The sequence below is a fragment of the Cuculus canorus genome, chromosome 1, assembly GCF_017976375.1.
Source record: "Cuculus canorus isolate bCucCan1 chromosome 1, bCucCan1.pri, whole genome shotgun sequence".
NCBI lineage: Eukaryota > Metazoa > Chordata > Aves > Cuculiformes > Cuculidae > Cuculus > Cuculus canorus.
Window position 1 is genome coordinate 95455418 of NC_071401.1, and position 15432 is coordinate 95470849.

The window sequence follows — 15432 nt, forward strand, 5'->3', positions numbered from 1 at the left end:
TTCTCCAGCTCCATTCTCTTCTCTGGATGTGCTCCAGCCCTTCAGTGTCCTTCTTGTATTGATGGGCCCAACACTGAACACAGGATTCGAGGTGCGGCCTCGCCAGCGCTGAGCACAGGGGCACCATCCCCACCCTGGTCCTGCTGACCACGCTGTTTCTGACCCAAGCCAGGATGCCACTGGCCCCCATGGCCACCTGGGCCACTGCTGGCTCATGCTCAGCTGCTGTCACCAACACCCCCAGGTCCTTCTCTGCCCGGAAACTTCCCAGCTGCTCTTCCCAAAGCCTGTAGCACTGCACAGGCTTGTTGTGCCCCAAGTGCAGGACTCCACACTTAGCCTTGTGCAACGGGCGAGGGAAGCAAGCAGATGACTCAGTATGAGTGATAAAGCAAGCTTCGACTTTATTCAAAATCAACCCGGATTATATATCTTAACATTCAAAAGATGCTTTGTTATGGCCTCTACATGATTAGTTACTAAAACTATTTGTCCTGTTGATTCATTGTTGCTATGCTGTTACTTTCAAGCTCTGTTTATCTTCTTGCAGTTACATTGCAGTTACAGTTGGGCTCAGTGTTCCATCCTGTTTCCTTGTGAAAGATCCGCTTGTCCCTTAGAAATTTCTTCTTAGAGGTTCCTCCTTGCATGCTTACTCTTCTTTCAGTCCGTACCCACACTCAGAGTTTAACAAAGTTTCCATTTATACTATAGGTGTCTCACAAAGCTTTCCCATTGAATCATGTCCTTGTTCACTTAACCATTCCTCAATCCAATTCTCAACATTCTCATGTCCTTGTTCACTTAACCATTCCTCAATCCATTTCCCAGCAGCCTTGCTGAACTCCATCCTGTTGGTCTCAGCCCATCAATCCAGCCTGTTCTGGTCTCTCTACAAAGCCTCCCTACCCTGAAGCAGATTGACACTTCCTCCCAGCTTAGTGTCATCCGAAAAATTACTAAGGGTACATTCAATCCCCTTGTCCAGATCATCCATAAAGAAATTGAACAGAACTGGACCCAGCACTGAGCCCTGGGGAACACCACCTGTGACCTGCCTCCAACTGGATTTAACTCCATTTACAATGAGTCTTGGGGCCTGGCCATCCAGCTAGTTTTTAACCCAGCAGAGGGTGCGTCTGTCCAGGGCGATGGCAGCCAGTTTCTCAAGCAGAAAACTGTGAGAAACAGTGTTTAGTTGAGGAGCAGCCTGCAACAGCCGTTGAGGGAAGTGCTTTCCCCTGCTAGATTCAACAAAAGCCTCCTTCCTCCCTCCCCCAGCCATATTAAGGCCTCACAACACTGCCCACCAACATAAATGAGACCAATTACTGTATTTGGGTTACAAGGAATACATTATGCCTGCACAGTTGCCTCTGATCATGCAATGATCACGGAAAACATACCTCCACCTCTGTCTGGAAGTGTCATCAGTTTTGATCAATCATTTATTTTTTTTCCATCTGCCTGCTTCCTCCATTCCTTTGATCTCTTTGCAGAAATGGGATCCAACAACCCAATCTGCTGTGCAATCACCACTGCTGTTGGCCTCATCTTAAGCTCTGGGAACTGATCACGAGGAGAAAAACAGTATTTAAGTAGGGGAGCTGCACAGCAACAGTGATTGCAGAAGATGGAAGTCTGTTGTTACTGCCAAACATAAATGGCCAACCCATACTTCTCTGGCCTTAGATTTTCAAGCTCAGTTGTATGGAAGAGTTTTCTTCCTTCCAAATGAAAAGGCAGTACTTTCAGGGCATTTGTCCTAAACATGTAACAGCATACAGATTGAAGATTGGAAAACTCTGGCACACAGAGAAGGCATTATTCAACAGCAGACCTTAATATCCCAGGGAGAGGTACTCTTCCTGAACAATAGCTCAGTGCCTGTAGGTCAACAAAAAACCCCCCTGATGCTGCAGCAGCAGCTTCCTCCATCTTCTCCATGCAGTTCCTCTTCTTTTACAGAATCAGATAAAAAGTAAAGTTGGTGTGTGAGCAGTAAAGCTAGTGTGAAAAATGACAATTGCATTTGAAAAGGTATTTCAAAATAACATTTAATATTACTAGAAGAATTACATTCAAATATAATATTGAAAACACTTAACCACTGCTTAATGCTCCATATTTTGAGTTCTGCTGTTCTTTGTAAATTACCTTGTTTGTACCTGCTACTTTTTTTTTCCTTCTGGAAAATGAAATCCTTTTGCATATTTAAATATATATCCCTCTGTTTATCATGCACCGTTGCTATACTATCTCAGCTGAAGTATCTGAAAGAGAGAGCCATGCTTGGGTATTCTGAAAACAAGCAAAGAACTACACAGCAAAGCAAAAGCATATTCTCTCCTGTTCTTGATACTGAGTTTGAGGCAAAAGTTTTTTTCAGATTCATCTACTGTTAAGTTATTCTGCTTTGGCAATACCAGTGTTAGAGCAGCATAGCCTTCCTTTGCGTGGATTTAACAGCAGTAAGCATAAGAAGTAAAATAACTACAGTTAGTCCCATATAGAAAAGGAATAAAGTTATGCAGCTAGAGATATTTTTAGGCCTATGGAACTGTGCCCCTCCACTACCCAAGTAGTACTTTTTAAGATAGAACCTTTTCCTCCTTATTCACACCCTATCTAGAATGATACAGCATCTGCTTATATAATAATTTAAAAGGAATTTTTCCTAATAAGAATTAGATTCTGCAAGTCACAAATATCTGAGGCTGTTTAAAGGAGCCACCTGCAGGACCACAGAATAAAGGTAAATTTAAGTACGAAGGCAGGAGTTAGAAGCAAGTGGTGTTTTTGTAGATGGTAAAATCATCCTAGAAGTTATACAGACCTAAGTCATTGAGTTTTTAAAGTTCACCACCAAGGAGGAAGCAACTGATCTCCAATCCCTTGCACATCTCAAATAGGCAGAACGCGACATTCTTTTCTCAAGGGAAAAGATGATAAACCCCTTGAAGTTACTGTTTCACCATCTTCAGTTAGTGTGGAAACTATGTGAAAGCACAGGTTTATATAGCTTATGGGAGAATGTAAAACGAAAGATTTGATGGCAAAAAGCTGTCTTAGATTTTAATAGCCCATCTGACAGTATCTCATCAGGATTTTAAGAGAAATACCCAAGCATGGAAAGCAACCACCAGAAAGCTGAAAAAAACCCTACCAAATCATCTTCAGTATTAGCAATATTCTCTTTAAAAATTATTGAATATTTGTAAGTAATGAACACAACATTTCAAAAATACCTGCTCCAATTTTCAAGTAATGCTTTAAAAGGATAACTTTTCGCTTGTGCACATTCCAACAGCATTAGAGATCATTAATAAATTATATAATACAGATAATTCACATTCTTAGTGACTGCACATTACATTTCAGTCTATTATTTTCCTTAACTGTAAAAATGCACATAAGCTATTTAAGTTTAGCATACACCTATTTTAGTATTTTCTTCATAGAGCATTACAGCATTATCATAGTAAAGCACATTGTTCAGTGTTTCATTATTTTAGTTTATAATCCAAAGATGAAAACTTCATACATATGTAGGTAAGAAACCACTGCAGATTAGCCTTCCATGTTTGTTGTTTGGGTATTGAAAAAAAACCCAAACAACCCTGACCTCACAACCTGGTGATATTAAACCATATATTTTGTATATTCTTTTTTAGTTAGCAAAATGACAGTGGTGAAGTCTGATACCCAGCACATTTACCTCAGTTGCGATGTTCCAAATAACAACACAAAATAACACACAAAAAGCATGTACCAGTCTGCAGGTATATCTTACAAAATCAACTTAGTTGGAGGCAAAGATGGTTTAAAAAAAAAAAAAAAAGGCAGACAAAGCTTTTCACCATAAAAAATGTGCTAAACTTCCCCTCCCAGACAAATTAGCTTCACAAATTCAGTTAGATAATCTACTGAATATGAAAATTCAATGGAGTCCACCTCCTCATTTAAAAAAAATTCTTACTGAACCTTTAGTTGTGTGTGTTGCTATGATAATGCTTATCCACTGGCTATCAGAAATATCCTTCAGACATGCAGCTGCGCTGTTTGGTGCTAGAACTAATCCTTCTCTCCCAGTTCCTGGGCAGTGGTAGCAGTGCAGTTCCAAAATACGCTGCACCTTGAACATTACTGTAGTCGTGGCACTGTAGATGATCTCTCTACCTCTATTAACACCTACGAACAGCCAAATACATTCTTTTGTATAAAAAGCGTTCTTTAAAAAAAAAGAATTTTCTTTCCATTTTAACTAGGCTGTTGGTATAGAGCAATTTATATTTTTACAGAATTATCTTCAATTATTTGCATTTCAGAAGTTGCAAAGTGACCTTAGTCACTGAAAGAATGAAGTCTTTTAATTTAAAATACTGAATTAGAATATTTTAGTCAATTAATTAAAATAAAAAAACCTTCAACTAATGTAAATTACAAAATGTTATTGCATAGGTTTGTCTTTTATTTATGTATTTATCTTTTATTTAGGAATCATTAATCCTGAAGAATGCTATTATAGCACAGAGTTGAAATTACAAACACGGCCAGTTTGCAGTTATGTGCACAATGCTAAGATTTATAAAATACATCTGTTTGAAATTTGGGTGATCTGTTTAGAGGTTGGTAAGTTTTAGGACAAGTTAAAGAAAGGAGAAGTAGAAGCGGCCTTTTACCTCAGGAAATGACTTATGTGCACCCTGATTGTACACTGACATGCAATTAGTAGCTTTTTCTTAAATTCACTTTCAGAACACATTTTCAAAAGCTGTTTAAAATACTTACTTGAGGAGTTACTGGATAAATGGTTCAGTTGCTACTTTCACCAAGTCAAAAATATTCTTCCTTTATTTACAAAATCTCTTTAATCCTTCACATTGAAAAAAAAGGTAGAAGAATACAGTAACTGTGATAAATTACTACTAAATCATACTCCCCCTCCCCATCCCAGATACTGTAGAATCCTGCTTTTTAACACCAACTCAAAAGCCTGGATTATTGAAGAGCACTCCACAACAGCAGGAATAAAACCCAAAAATATGGTTTCAAAACTGGGGAAAAAAGAGGAGAGTAATTGCAGTCTTCCCTTTTTTTGCTCTTTATTCACCACGAGCCAAGCATCTGACATGTGGCTTAACTTTCCATGTTTTCCAGGAAGTCACATTCTACGCTCTCTTCAAGCTGTTGCAAGATCTTTATGCCTTTACTGCCAACATAGTCCACAGAGAGAGATGCTTGAATATGTGAATTCTGGGATTCATTCCCATTTGTTGTAAATGCACAACACAGAGTTTTGAAGAAGGGCATAAGCTGGGTGATGCTAGATATATAGCGGAAGTTCAAAAGAGGACATTTGTGCTTCTTGGTAATTCCCTCAGTGTTGTTTGTTTCCTGTAAGCAAACAAATCTATATTTACTAAGGGTTTTACATTAAGATACAATGCTCTTATGGCTTGTCTGAACCCTGTACTATACACTTTTTTCATACTAAGAGATACACAGACTAGAGCTGAATCACAGTATAAATTGTATAGATGGTATACTGAATTATTTCTATGTTCAGCTTAATGGTTTCATTAAATCCAAGTCTCACAAGTTCAGAACACAGCAATTTTGGACTAGTTTTCACAGTACAGAATACAGAATACAGAATACAGAGGTACATCTCCGAAACACTAATGTCCTATTTCATTTTCTGAAAGAACATTAAATCTTAATGGTAATTTAAAATGATATTGTGGTGAACTTTTTTTGACAAAGTACAGCAGCCTTTTTCATAAATACCAGTCCTGTCTGAGACAAATTGTTTTAACTGGGTGGTTCTGGGCAGATTTAAGGGAGTAATAAGAAAACTACCTATCGTTTTCTCACTTAAAAGCAATCTGATATCTTCAAGATATATATATGAAAGCTGGCAGATAATTTTCAAAAGCCTCTTGAATCTTATTAGAATATCTAAAAACCTGTGGCCTAACTTAAAATTTTTGCAGTTTGTTTAGAAAAGTAAGCTAAGGGACTAAGAAAAAAGATTCAAGCAAAGCATTCTTTCTTTACCCCATATTTCATCTTGAGCAGATCCATGATTCTTATAATGTGTGGTCTGCATTCTTGATGATTTTCTACCAGATGAGAGGTCACAGTAGACGACTCTATGTCCATCTCTGGGACAAATGCCCATTTGTACCTGAAACAAATAGATTACTTGGTAAGAAGACAGGCAGAAAAAAAATATCTTTGTTTGGATTATACATAACTTATTAGAGAACTGGTTTGTTTACAGAGAGGGCTGTCATAACTATAAATTTATCCTATTGCCAGAGACAAATAAGGATGTTACTCATTTCAGTATTTAATTGCAACTGGCTCAAAAAATTTCCCAAGCGTGTGCAAAGTACAGTTTCCATCCTTCTCCCAGTTTTTCCAAGTTAAGAGAGCCTCCTAATAAGGATGGTGAAACCTTCCTACAGTGACAAGACCAATTGGTTTTCCAAATATCCAGAATTACATTTGTCTGAATATCAACATCTGTGCTTGTAAAAGAACTGATGGCAAAATTAAGCCTAGAAGAAAAGAGATCTGGAATTACTTAAAGAATAAGAATGGTAACAACTTGGAGAACAGGTAAGTAATCAGAGGACTTACATTTGAAACAACTGCATCCTGTCAGGTGGAAATGAAAGTGCTGTGTCCAAAAACTTACAAGCTGATAAGTACAAGGATAGTTCATTCTGCTGTATGTCAGTTCCGCTGCCATCACCTGAGACTTTTTGTTTGCTTATCTTGCTGTTGCTCCTGTGATAAGTGCACCATTAAAACATAAATCTACTGTTTCTCATTCAGCAAAAGAGAAACATACACATTTACACAAATAAGTGCTTGCACCTGTGTGCAACAAAACCTATTTTTATTCTGTGAGCACTGCGATTAACATAAAAGGCTGCTAGATGAAAAAGTAATTTAAAATATTCAGAAAAAATGTCAACATGTTAAGATATTCAAATGCGGACTCAGCATCTCTTAACTTCTTGCATGCAACTAATAAGTGGTACTTATGTTTTTTTTAATATCACTATTTTAGCTGCTAAAAAATTCCTAAACAATGATTCATCAGTAACAGAAATACACAAATAGAATAGGAAAAAAATCCTGTTGTTTCCTCCCTATTCCAGAGATTTAAAGAAAGAAAGAAAGAAAGATTGATTTACAGGTACAGAACAAGTACAATTGTTACCAGCTTTCACAAGTTCTTTGTTAGACAAATGGTAATTCTTACTTTGATGGTTCATCTTCCTCAGTTAAATCTTCTTCCAACTGTAGAAATGTCTGGATCTTCAAAGAAATAGATTATTTATGAGGGTGCTGAAACATTTATACAACTCAGTGACAAAAAAGATAGGCTTCACATAGTATAAAGAACTACAGATTCTTAGTTTACTCTTATCACTTGCAACAAATTAAGAAATCATGTAAGAGATTACATTAACAACAACAACAACAAAATGAATCAAAAAGGTATTTCCTAATGACAAAGTTAAATCTTTTCCCAAATTATCAGACTAAGGTAAAGCTATGAAAGCATACCTTTTCAAACAGCAGCTGTATTTGGAAGGGAGAAAAAGATGAAATGGAAAAAACCACACACACTAATTAGTTTCAAATCACTACTTATTCCTTACCAATTCAGTTACCATAATTGGCCACAATGAGGTTAGATGCTGGGGAGAAATCCTTAACAAAAGGACTCTAAAGAAGAGAAACATCTGTGCAGCAACTATAGAAGTCTGCCCAACTCGCAGGTTCTCAGTCAGTCGTTCTGAAATAAACATGAAAAAAGCTCAAAAAACCCTGTTTTCCTGAATGTGCATTGCTTTGGGAAATAAAAAATGTAGAAGTTGGTGAAACAGAAGTATTTTATCATCAGTGTTGGGCTGAATCCTTTGTACTCTGTTAACAAAACTGTGATTCAGAAAAAGTGAAGATTCAGAAATGAATACATGGTGGTTTTATATTAGACAAAACTTTGTCAAAACTGACATTTAAGGAGAACAACAGCACAGGAGTGGCTGGAAGATTGCCACGAAAGGATTGTTTCCAGTTATAGTTCCAGATCAAAGGCTTTGGAATCCAGATTTTTGTCTTGCTCTTAATGAGATAATTTACTTGTAAGAATGCAGACATTCACACCACCATGAATTTTGTTCCAAACTTCTAAGAAATGGAAGTATGTGTTGGAAAATAGCGACATTCCTTTCTTACATGATTTAGGTACGTGTTACAGCTGGAAAAAAAAAAGGCAGGTGAAATTACAAATCTTACCTTGAATTAAGGGAAGATAGAGATGATACTGATCAATCTCTCCACTAAAGACAGCAAAAGCTTGCCGCTTCAACAACATTGCTTTTTGCTCAAAACTGGGGTACAGTTTTAAGGCGCTGCTCGGCATATCTATAACAGAGATAAGAATTATCTACCATATAAAGACTTCTTGTGTTTTGGGCTGAAAATAAGTCTTATGTCCTGAAATCTTTTAAAAAGAAAAGCTCTCTTTGGGTCTACTGATTAGTGAATTGTAAACCTTCGACTATTCTTTTCGAAGATCTGAAAAAGAGACTGAAGCTGCTTTTTCTTTTGATGCTTTAGGCAAATTTATGGGGTCCTATCCCATCCTTTCTCCCATGACTTATTCCCAGGACACTCTCCTCAAGCCTGAATTAGAGATCAAAGCATGTTGATCAAAGGTTTGCTGTACTGGTGCATCACGTTCCTACAGTGCGATGCCAGTATACAGAGACCAGAACATTAGCTAAAGTCTCCTTGCTTTCTAACAGGGAACAGCTGCAAAAGATCACACTTCAGTAACATAAAATTATGGCAAAATGTGAAGAGAGTCCAACACAAGCAGTTCTAGAACAAAAATGCTTATGGTGTGTTTTAGACAAGACCAAAATAAAGAATTAACTTGGCATAGATTTTAGTTGTGAATAAAGGTGACAACGTAGTCCATTACACAAATACGGTACTGTCTGCATTTTATTGATATATTAGTATATTAAAAATGCACCAATAGCTCAAATGCAAGTAGATTTCAAATTAATGTAGAAATAAGTAATCAGTAACTGATACTTACTCATCAAATCTTTAAACATAGTTTTCTCGTGCGTTAGAAGATGATCAATAATGGATCTCCAACTGAACAACATATAAAAGGAATTAGATAACCAGAGAAAGCTTTTGTATAAATTCACTTTAGAAAAGATTTTGGTCAAATATTTCATACAAGGAAACAGTTTCCAAATGGTTTTCAATATGCAGACTCTTATCTGGTTTAACACATACTGCATTCTAGGTCTTCCAGCTCTCCTGTATGCAGTTCCCTAATCACTACGGGAAGTATCAGTGTAGGACAAGTTCAGTCATATGCACTGTAATAAAAACTTAAGTGCTTATAAGGTATTTAGTAGAATTAGAGGTTGAGATCCATTTTTAACATTATTACATTCTGTAAGAAAGTACAGAATTTTCTTTCCCATATTAGCCGATCTCCTTTAAACCCTTTCTTTGCAAATTCAGAACAGAATCTTGGAGTGCTACAATGTCACGTCTTACTGAGTGCATGAAGTGTCCATCTGGAAAAAAGCTGGATCCATATACAACTCGAGAACTTCTTTTTTCCAGGCTCGCTTGGTATAGGCATATCCACTCAATGAGCTGAGCAACTGGGCACCAGCACGAAAACTGGGAACGTTGTAGGCACTGAGGAAAGAAGGATGATAAATGGATATAATGTTTAAAGTTGAGTTTATGTAACCGGAAAACAAACTACAGGGTTCCCCAGAACTTCTAACCTAATTCACTCAGCAACAGGCTATGTCTAAGTCAGCTCATAACTTGGAGCAGTAAGAGATCAGTAGATCAAAACAGTTTGTGCAGAAACTTCTCACATTTCCAGTGTACCTGCTTTGGGGAGATATTTTCAGACTAGACGTATCACAGCACAGTACTGTCTGTCTCCATCACAGGTGTGGTTCAAAACTTTTGCAAATAAAGGTTTCCTAAAAACTCTGTATCTTTGTCAGCAGACCCCTTTAGAAGGTACCACTGCAGGCTTAATCTGTCACCCAGATAACACTCACATGTCAGCTCTCATCTCATCATCACCTGTGTAAAATCTCACACTCAACACTCCTGTTTTCTCTTTGTGCTGCCCTATGCACCATCCCACTCCAAATTTGGACACCATGCTCTGCAAGGCTCAGTAAGGAAGGAGCACTGGGCTCAAGGCAAAAGGATCCTGTATAGATGAATGCTTGTCCTCTAGTACCTCAGCTTCACCGAGGATGCAGATGCCAAACAGCATCCTGCTATGAATCCTTGCTATGGTAACTGCTTTGCCCATGGCTGAACAGGGTTGTGGGGGTGGTGCTCAGACAGACAGAAACATGACTTTTGGTTGAAAAGGGATGTCATCCAAGTCTTCTGTTGTGAGCTGGAACCACGCTTTCACAGAAGACTTAAGCAGCCCCTGTGTTTTCGAGGTGGTGGTGGTGAGGCTACTGCCTTTTTGTGGAGCTCTGCAACCAATCCGCCAATGTGCAGAGGACAGTGGCCTGGATAGTCTCGGAGGTTGTAGTCCAACTACTGAGTAGCTTGTATGACATGATAATCAGAAAGCTCATCTATGGGCCTGATGGGGGCTCCACGTTCTTAACCTGTGACCATCTTGTTATGGTTATGGCTACACAGATCACAAAGACTACTGGCCTTGCCAGGCCAACACTGGAGACCCATCAAAGGACATCTCCAGCAATTTCACCCTGACAGCAATGCCTGTGGCTTTTGAACCATCAGTCTCAGACCAAAGGGCATGCCAGTATCTTCTTTGCAAGGAAATAAGCTCACTAACTCCTGGTATTCAGAGCTTCATTTGCATTGCAGAAGTGGTGATTTATGCCCTGTACCAGTTCACAAGGACATCCTGACAGCAATGGTGTCCATCACAATTTTAACTGTGCTGTTTCCAAACATTGGGCAGAGATAGAATGAGGGTTTGTCTTGCAGCTGCTGGCTCGCAGCAGGCCAGGCACAGTATCATGATGCCAGCATTCCCAGGAACAGATTCAGTGGTGGCTCCATGCAGGGTTTTCCATATCGGCTGTGAATAGGGAGGACATGGGATGCATGTGCAAGGTGGTGTATGCCCCGGTCAACAAGAGTGACATGCACTCCATACATCCAGAACCTGACTGACTCGGTTAGAGGTGAAGTAAGCAGAAAACATTGTAACAGACACGTGGAAAATGCACAAATAGAACAAATAGAAAAGAATAGCTCCCCTAAATTTCTCTGCATCTTTTTAAATGCACCCCACCTTGAGAAGGAGCATAGAAATGTCTTCAAACACTGCTGCACCCTGAGGCTTGCTGGCCTTAATGCTCACTTCCCAGTGACGCTCAACTCATCACCCCTTTTAGGCATACCTGGTTATATCTTCCCTGACCATCTATACCCTTTTTTGCTTTCTACTGTACACTGGCTAGTGGTTTTGACTGTGACCGAAGTGATGCTCAAAACAATCCCCACTCCACCCACCACCCAGCCCACCTGCGAGCTGTGGATGATGATCTCCCACGCCTCAGTACAGATTAGTCTGCTCAGAAAAATATAGTAGCCAAAAGGCAGCAGCCAGAAAGAGGGAAAGCTTGATACCTGCTACAGTAGGGGCAGCTCCAACTCAGAAATATGGAACTGGTGGCAAGCAGGGAAGAGAAGAGAAGAGAAGAGAAGAGAAGAGAAGAGAAGAGAAGAGAAGAGAAGAGAAGAGAAGAGAAGAGAAGAGAAGAGAAGAGAAGAGGTGCTTCCTGCAACTTGGCAGAATGCTGCTAGAAAGAAGAGTCTTTTCTTTCTAAGAAATCTGGGAACAGCACTGGGAGAAAGGCAGGAGAGAACTGTGAGGAAGCCTGAGGTATCAGGACCGATAAGACCCTGGAAGATGGAAAGGAAACCCCCATGGCAAGGAAGTGTTCTCCTCTCCCTCCTCCTTTCTCTGTGGGAAAAGGGTTATACTGTTCAGTTGACAGAGGATATAATCCATCTCTCCCACACCTATGCTTCTGGCTGGAAAACTAGGCTGAGTATAGGGAGATAAGGTACTCCTCCTACTTCATGATGGCTCCTGTGACCTGCCTAGTGCTCTGCCACTCCATCCCACAACCTCCCTCCATTACCTAACATACATGGAAAGGGGAGATTTAAGTAAAGGCAAAAAAGCCGGCTACAGCACCTACAGCTAAACAGAGCTGTCACAAAGCTCAGACAACAAATGGCTCCAGCTCATGAGCAAAATATAGCTTGTACCTCACTAAAATGCAAACAGGGGAGGGGATAAACAGAAGAAAAAGCAAAAGCCTACAGTGTGGTCAAAAAAATCAGACTTAAGAAAAATCACGTGCAGAGAGAGAAGTCACCTGTGATTGCGTAGATAAGGGAATACATAATAAAGCAAACGTGAAATCAATGGCACAGCTTTCTCCTTCTCGTCGCTTCGGTAAACCATGTCCAAAAGAGAAGCAAGAACCTTAAAAATGAAAAGAATGTCTCTTTAAACTTCTAACTGGTATTTCTGACAAAATGGGAAAACATGCCATATTTCAGGCTAGCATGTGTGTGCCCATAGGGTTCCTCAATAAAGATTTAAGCTCCCATTTAATCTACCAGGAAGACCTAACATATTCCTCTGCTCAATAACATCAATAAATAACCACCCCACAGATGAGAGCAGCAACTACAAATCTGGTTCCTACTTACTTCTGCAAGGAGAGAAAGAGCTTGGACACTGTATATCGAAGGAGCGGAGGCAGAAACCATTGAAGAAGGTGCCATTGATGTATCTAGAAGAGGAAAAAATAATTTTGTTTTTCCTTCAGACTTGTTTAAATTTTGCTGTTTCCTAATTTTCTTCCCAAACAGAACTGTTATTTGTATATTGGTGTTACAGTTGAAATACTTCTGGGCATGTTGCCACAATGATGTACCTTATGCCCCATGCTGTTCTGTCCCACTTATTGCTTGCACCTGCAATATTTCCTCTGTACTGTATGCAATCTGCACATATTTCCTAAATCCGCTTAGGCTGATGCTGTTATTGGAGTATAATGCATATTTTTTGTTTTACTTTTCATGTGTGTTACTCCAATCTCATGCAAACTACACACTATCAAACATCTTGTACTCCTTGCTGACTTAAGCATAGGGCAGAAAGCAGTGAAAAGTCAAACAAAACCATATTACCATTCACATCTTCAATGTTGAAGTCATCTGGCAAAATCTGAGGCTGAGCTTTCACTTCTAAGTTCCGGCTCAGCCAGCTAGTCTGTTCCAGAGAAGAACCAGCGACAGTCCCTACAGCCTCCAAAATTTTTTGGGTCACCTCCTACAACATAATCAGAGAATATGGCATCAGATGTAACCTATCATCACTTGGCTGATTTGGTGAAGTACTTTTTATATGGAACATGTTCAGAAGCAGCCACTTTTATCTCTTAGAAACATAAATATTCCTCTGATTTAACTGCGCTCTCAAGATAACTAATTACTGCTCACTTCAAATAAGAACAAGCAAGAAAAAGAGAAGAAGGAAAAACTTTAAGTTGGCTTAGGAGTTTTTAGTCATGATTTTCCACGCAAGCTATTACCATTAATGCACAATCAAATTAGCATCAGTCCTGCCACATTTTACACATTAGCTGTCATCTGTCAAAGACATGATCTGAATTGTTCAGTCCCTCAGCAATGGCATACCAATGCTTTTATTGTTTTGAACACTGCTCCTTTTTATTCCTTTAATATCAGGAGGCCGAGCATGAAGTGAGCCAGAGTTTTATTTTACGGCAATCTGTCTGGTCATATTTAGTTTTTTCCATTAGAGGTAAGCAAGACATAGCATCAAAGTATGTGAATAGTCGCACTTCAGCGTATTTATTTCCCAGTGAAATGAAAAGCTGGTCACTCTACTGAAACCAAATCCCAAGTATCTGAAGCAAAGCAAAGGTCATTTCAGAAGAGGCTATGAGACGGTAAGATGGCAAATCTGTCTTTTTATCATCATTTTGCTGACAAGTCTATGAAGCAGAAGTGGAGACTTAACTTCTCTGTTGGCACATAGGAGTACTGTAACCATAACACTGTCTCATCTCATATGCAGCATTAAGTTGGCCTACAGCCAAACCCACACCTATAGAGGTAGTACTTAAACAGTTCTGGTGAAATCGCAATCAGTATGAGAAGACAATCCTGTTCTACTCCACCCCTACTTTACATAAAAGTTGAGCTGACGGGCATTTGAATTGCCAAACACAGCTATGAGCTTCAAGGATAATTACGCTACTAATTTTCCTAGACAGTTTTGAAATTTCAAATACTTAGACATATGACATGAACTAATGACATCAACCTTGAGTTATGATTTAAACTGAGAAAAATCATAAAATTAACCAAGGAAAACAGCTTTGAGAAGTCCATAGTTACCACTGCAATGTCATGTATTTTTTGTCAAAATTTTGTTAGAAACATTCTGTACATCATTATCTTGCACTTGAGTCTCCCATATTTACCAGGCCTAAGCTAAAACTTTTGGATGCATGTTCACAATCAAGCCATCTCCACTTTTACTTAGATGTACAGTGGCAGATTTATAAACTAAAAGGTATACACGTATACACTGTACCTGCAAGTCTTTTTGGTCTTTTTTGTTTTCTAGAGTAGGTGTCCTAGTCACAAAGTCATTCAGAGTGCTGTGGGAAAATCAATTCACTCCGAGTTAGTAATTGGACAGGTCTACTCAATGCTTCTATAAACCTTCTTCTTTCTTACACACTACCTGAGAAGAAGAAAGTGTCCAGGAGGAGCCAAATTCAACTGCACAGATTCTTTGAGGAGTCCTAATAAAGACTGGAAGTTCTCCTGCAAGGCTGAGACAGGCAGTCTGCCAAAAAAAAAAAAACCAAAAAAACCAAAATGCACCCAATCCTGAAGTTAGAGTTAAGGAAAAACTGAAAAAACCAGAATGTGTAACTTGGTGGCCTAAAAGTTTGCATCAATATTTGCCCTCTACATCTTGCTCTTTTGTAAATGATCCAACAACATGGTATAAATATCCAACAGCACAGGCAATGTGCATACATCTGTAAATGCTAGCAGCACACGCAGTACGCTAGGCAGCACTGTAAGACAGCTGGATCTTCAGGGGGAGGAAAAGAAATAAAGTTTAGCTAAACACTCCACTGTATGCCATCTTACTTTATCTCTACATCTTATTGCAGTATATTGTGCAGTCTGATATATCCCAAGGCTTCCATATGAGAAAAGCCAAGTATCTGAAGAAGATTTTTGATTAAAGGAATGTTTCCAATCAACTGCCTGACCCACTAC

At 39.0% G+C, this 15432-nt stretch overlaps 1 protein-coding gene across 2 annotated transcripts in view; it reads right to left on the bottom strand.

Annotated features, from left to right (window-relative positions):
- Positions 1-411: 411 nt before the first annotated feature.
- The window catches only part of DOP1B (DOP1 leucine zipper like protein B), a 54017-nt gene continuing 38996 nt past the window's right edge, over positions 412-15432 (bottom strand). The window contains exons 25-37 of one of the 2 annotated variants that reach the window (XM_054074291.1): positions 14882-14986; positions 14729-14795; positions 13294-13435; positions 12811-12893; positions 12471-12580; positions 9613-9759; positions 9134-9195; positions 8323-8451; positions 7683-7819; positions 7280-7335; positions 6649-6798; positions 6061-6190; positions 412-5397 (exon numbers count right to left, since the gene is read on the bottom strand). In XM_054074291.1, coding sequence (XP_053930266.1) covers positions 5140-5397; positions 6061-6190; positions 6649-6798; positions 7280-7335; positions 7683-7819; positions 8323-8451; positions 9134-9195; positions 9613-9759; positions 12471-12580; positions 12811-12893; positions 13294-13435; positions 14729-14795; positions 14882-14986 — 1576 coding nt within the window. In that variant the 3' untranslated portion in view covers positions 412-5139. The remainder of the gene's footprint in view (positions 5398-6060; positions 6191-6648; positions 6799-7279; positions 7336-7682; positions 7820-8322; positions 8452-9133; positions 9196-9612; positions 9760-12470; positions 12581-12810; positions 12894-13293; positions 13436-14728; positions 14796-14881; positions 14987-15432) is intronic. The other variant, XM_054074282.1, reaches the window with a different exon arrangement.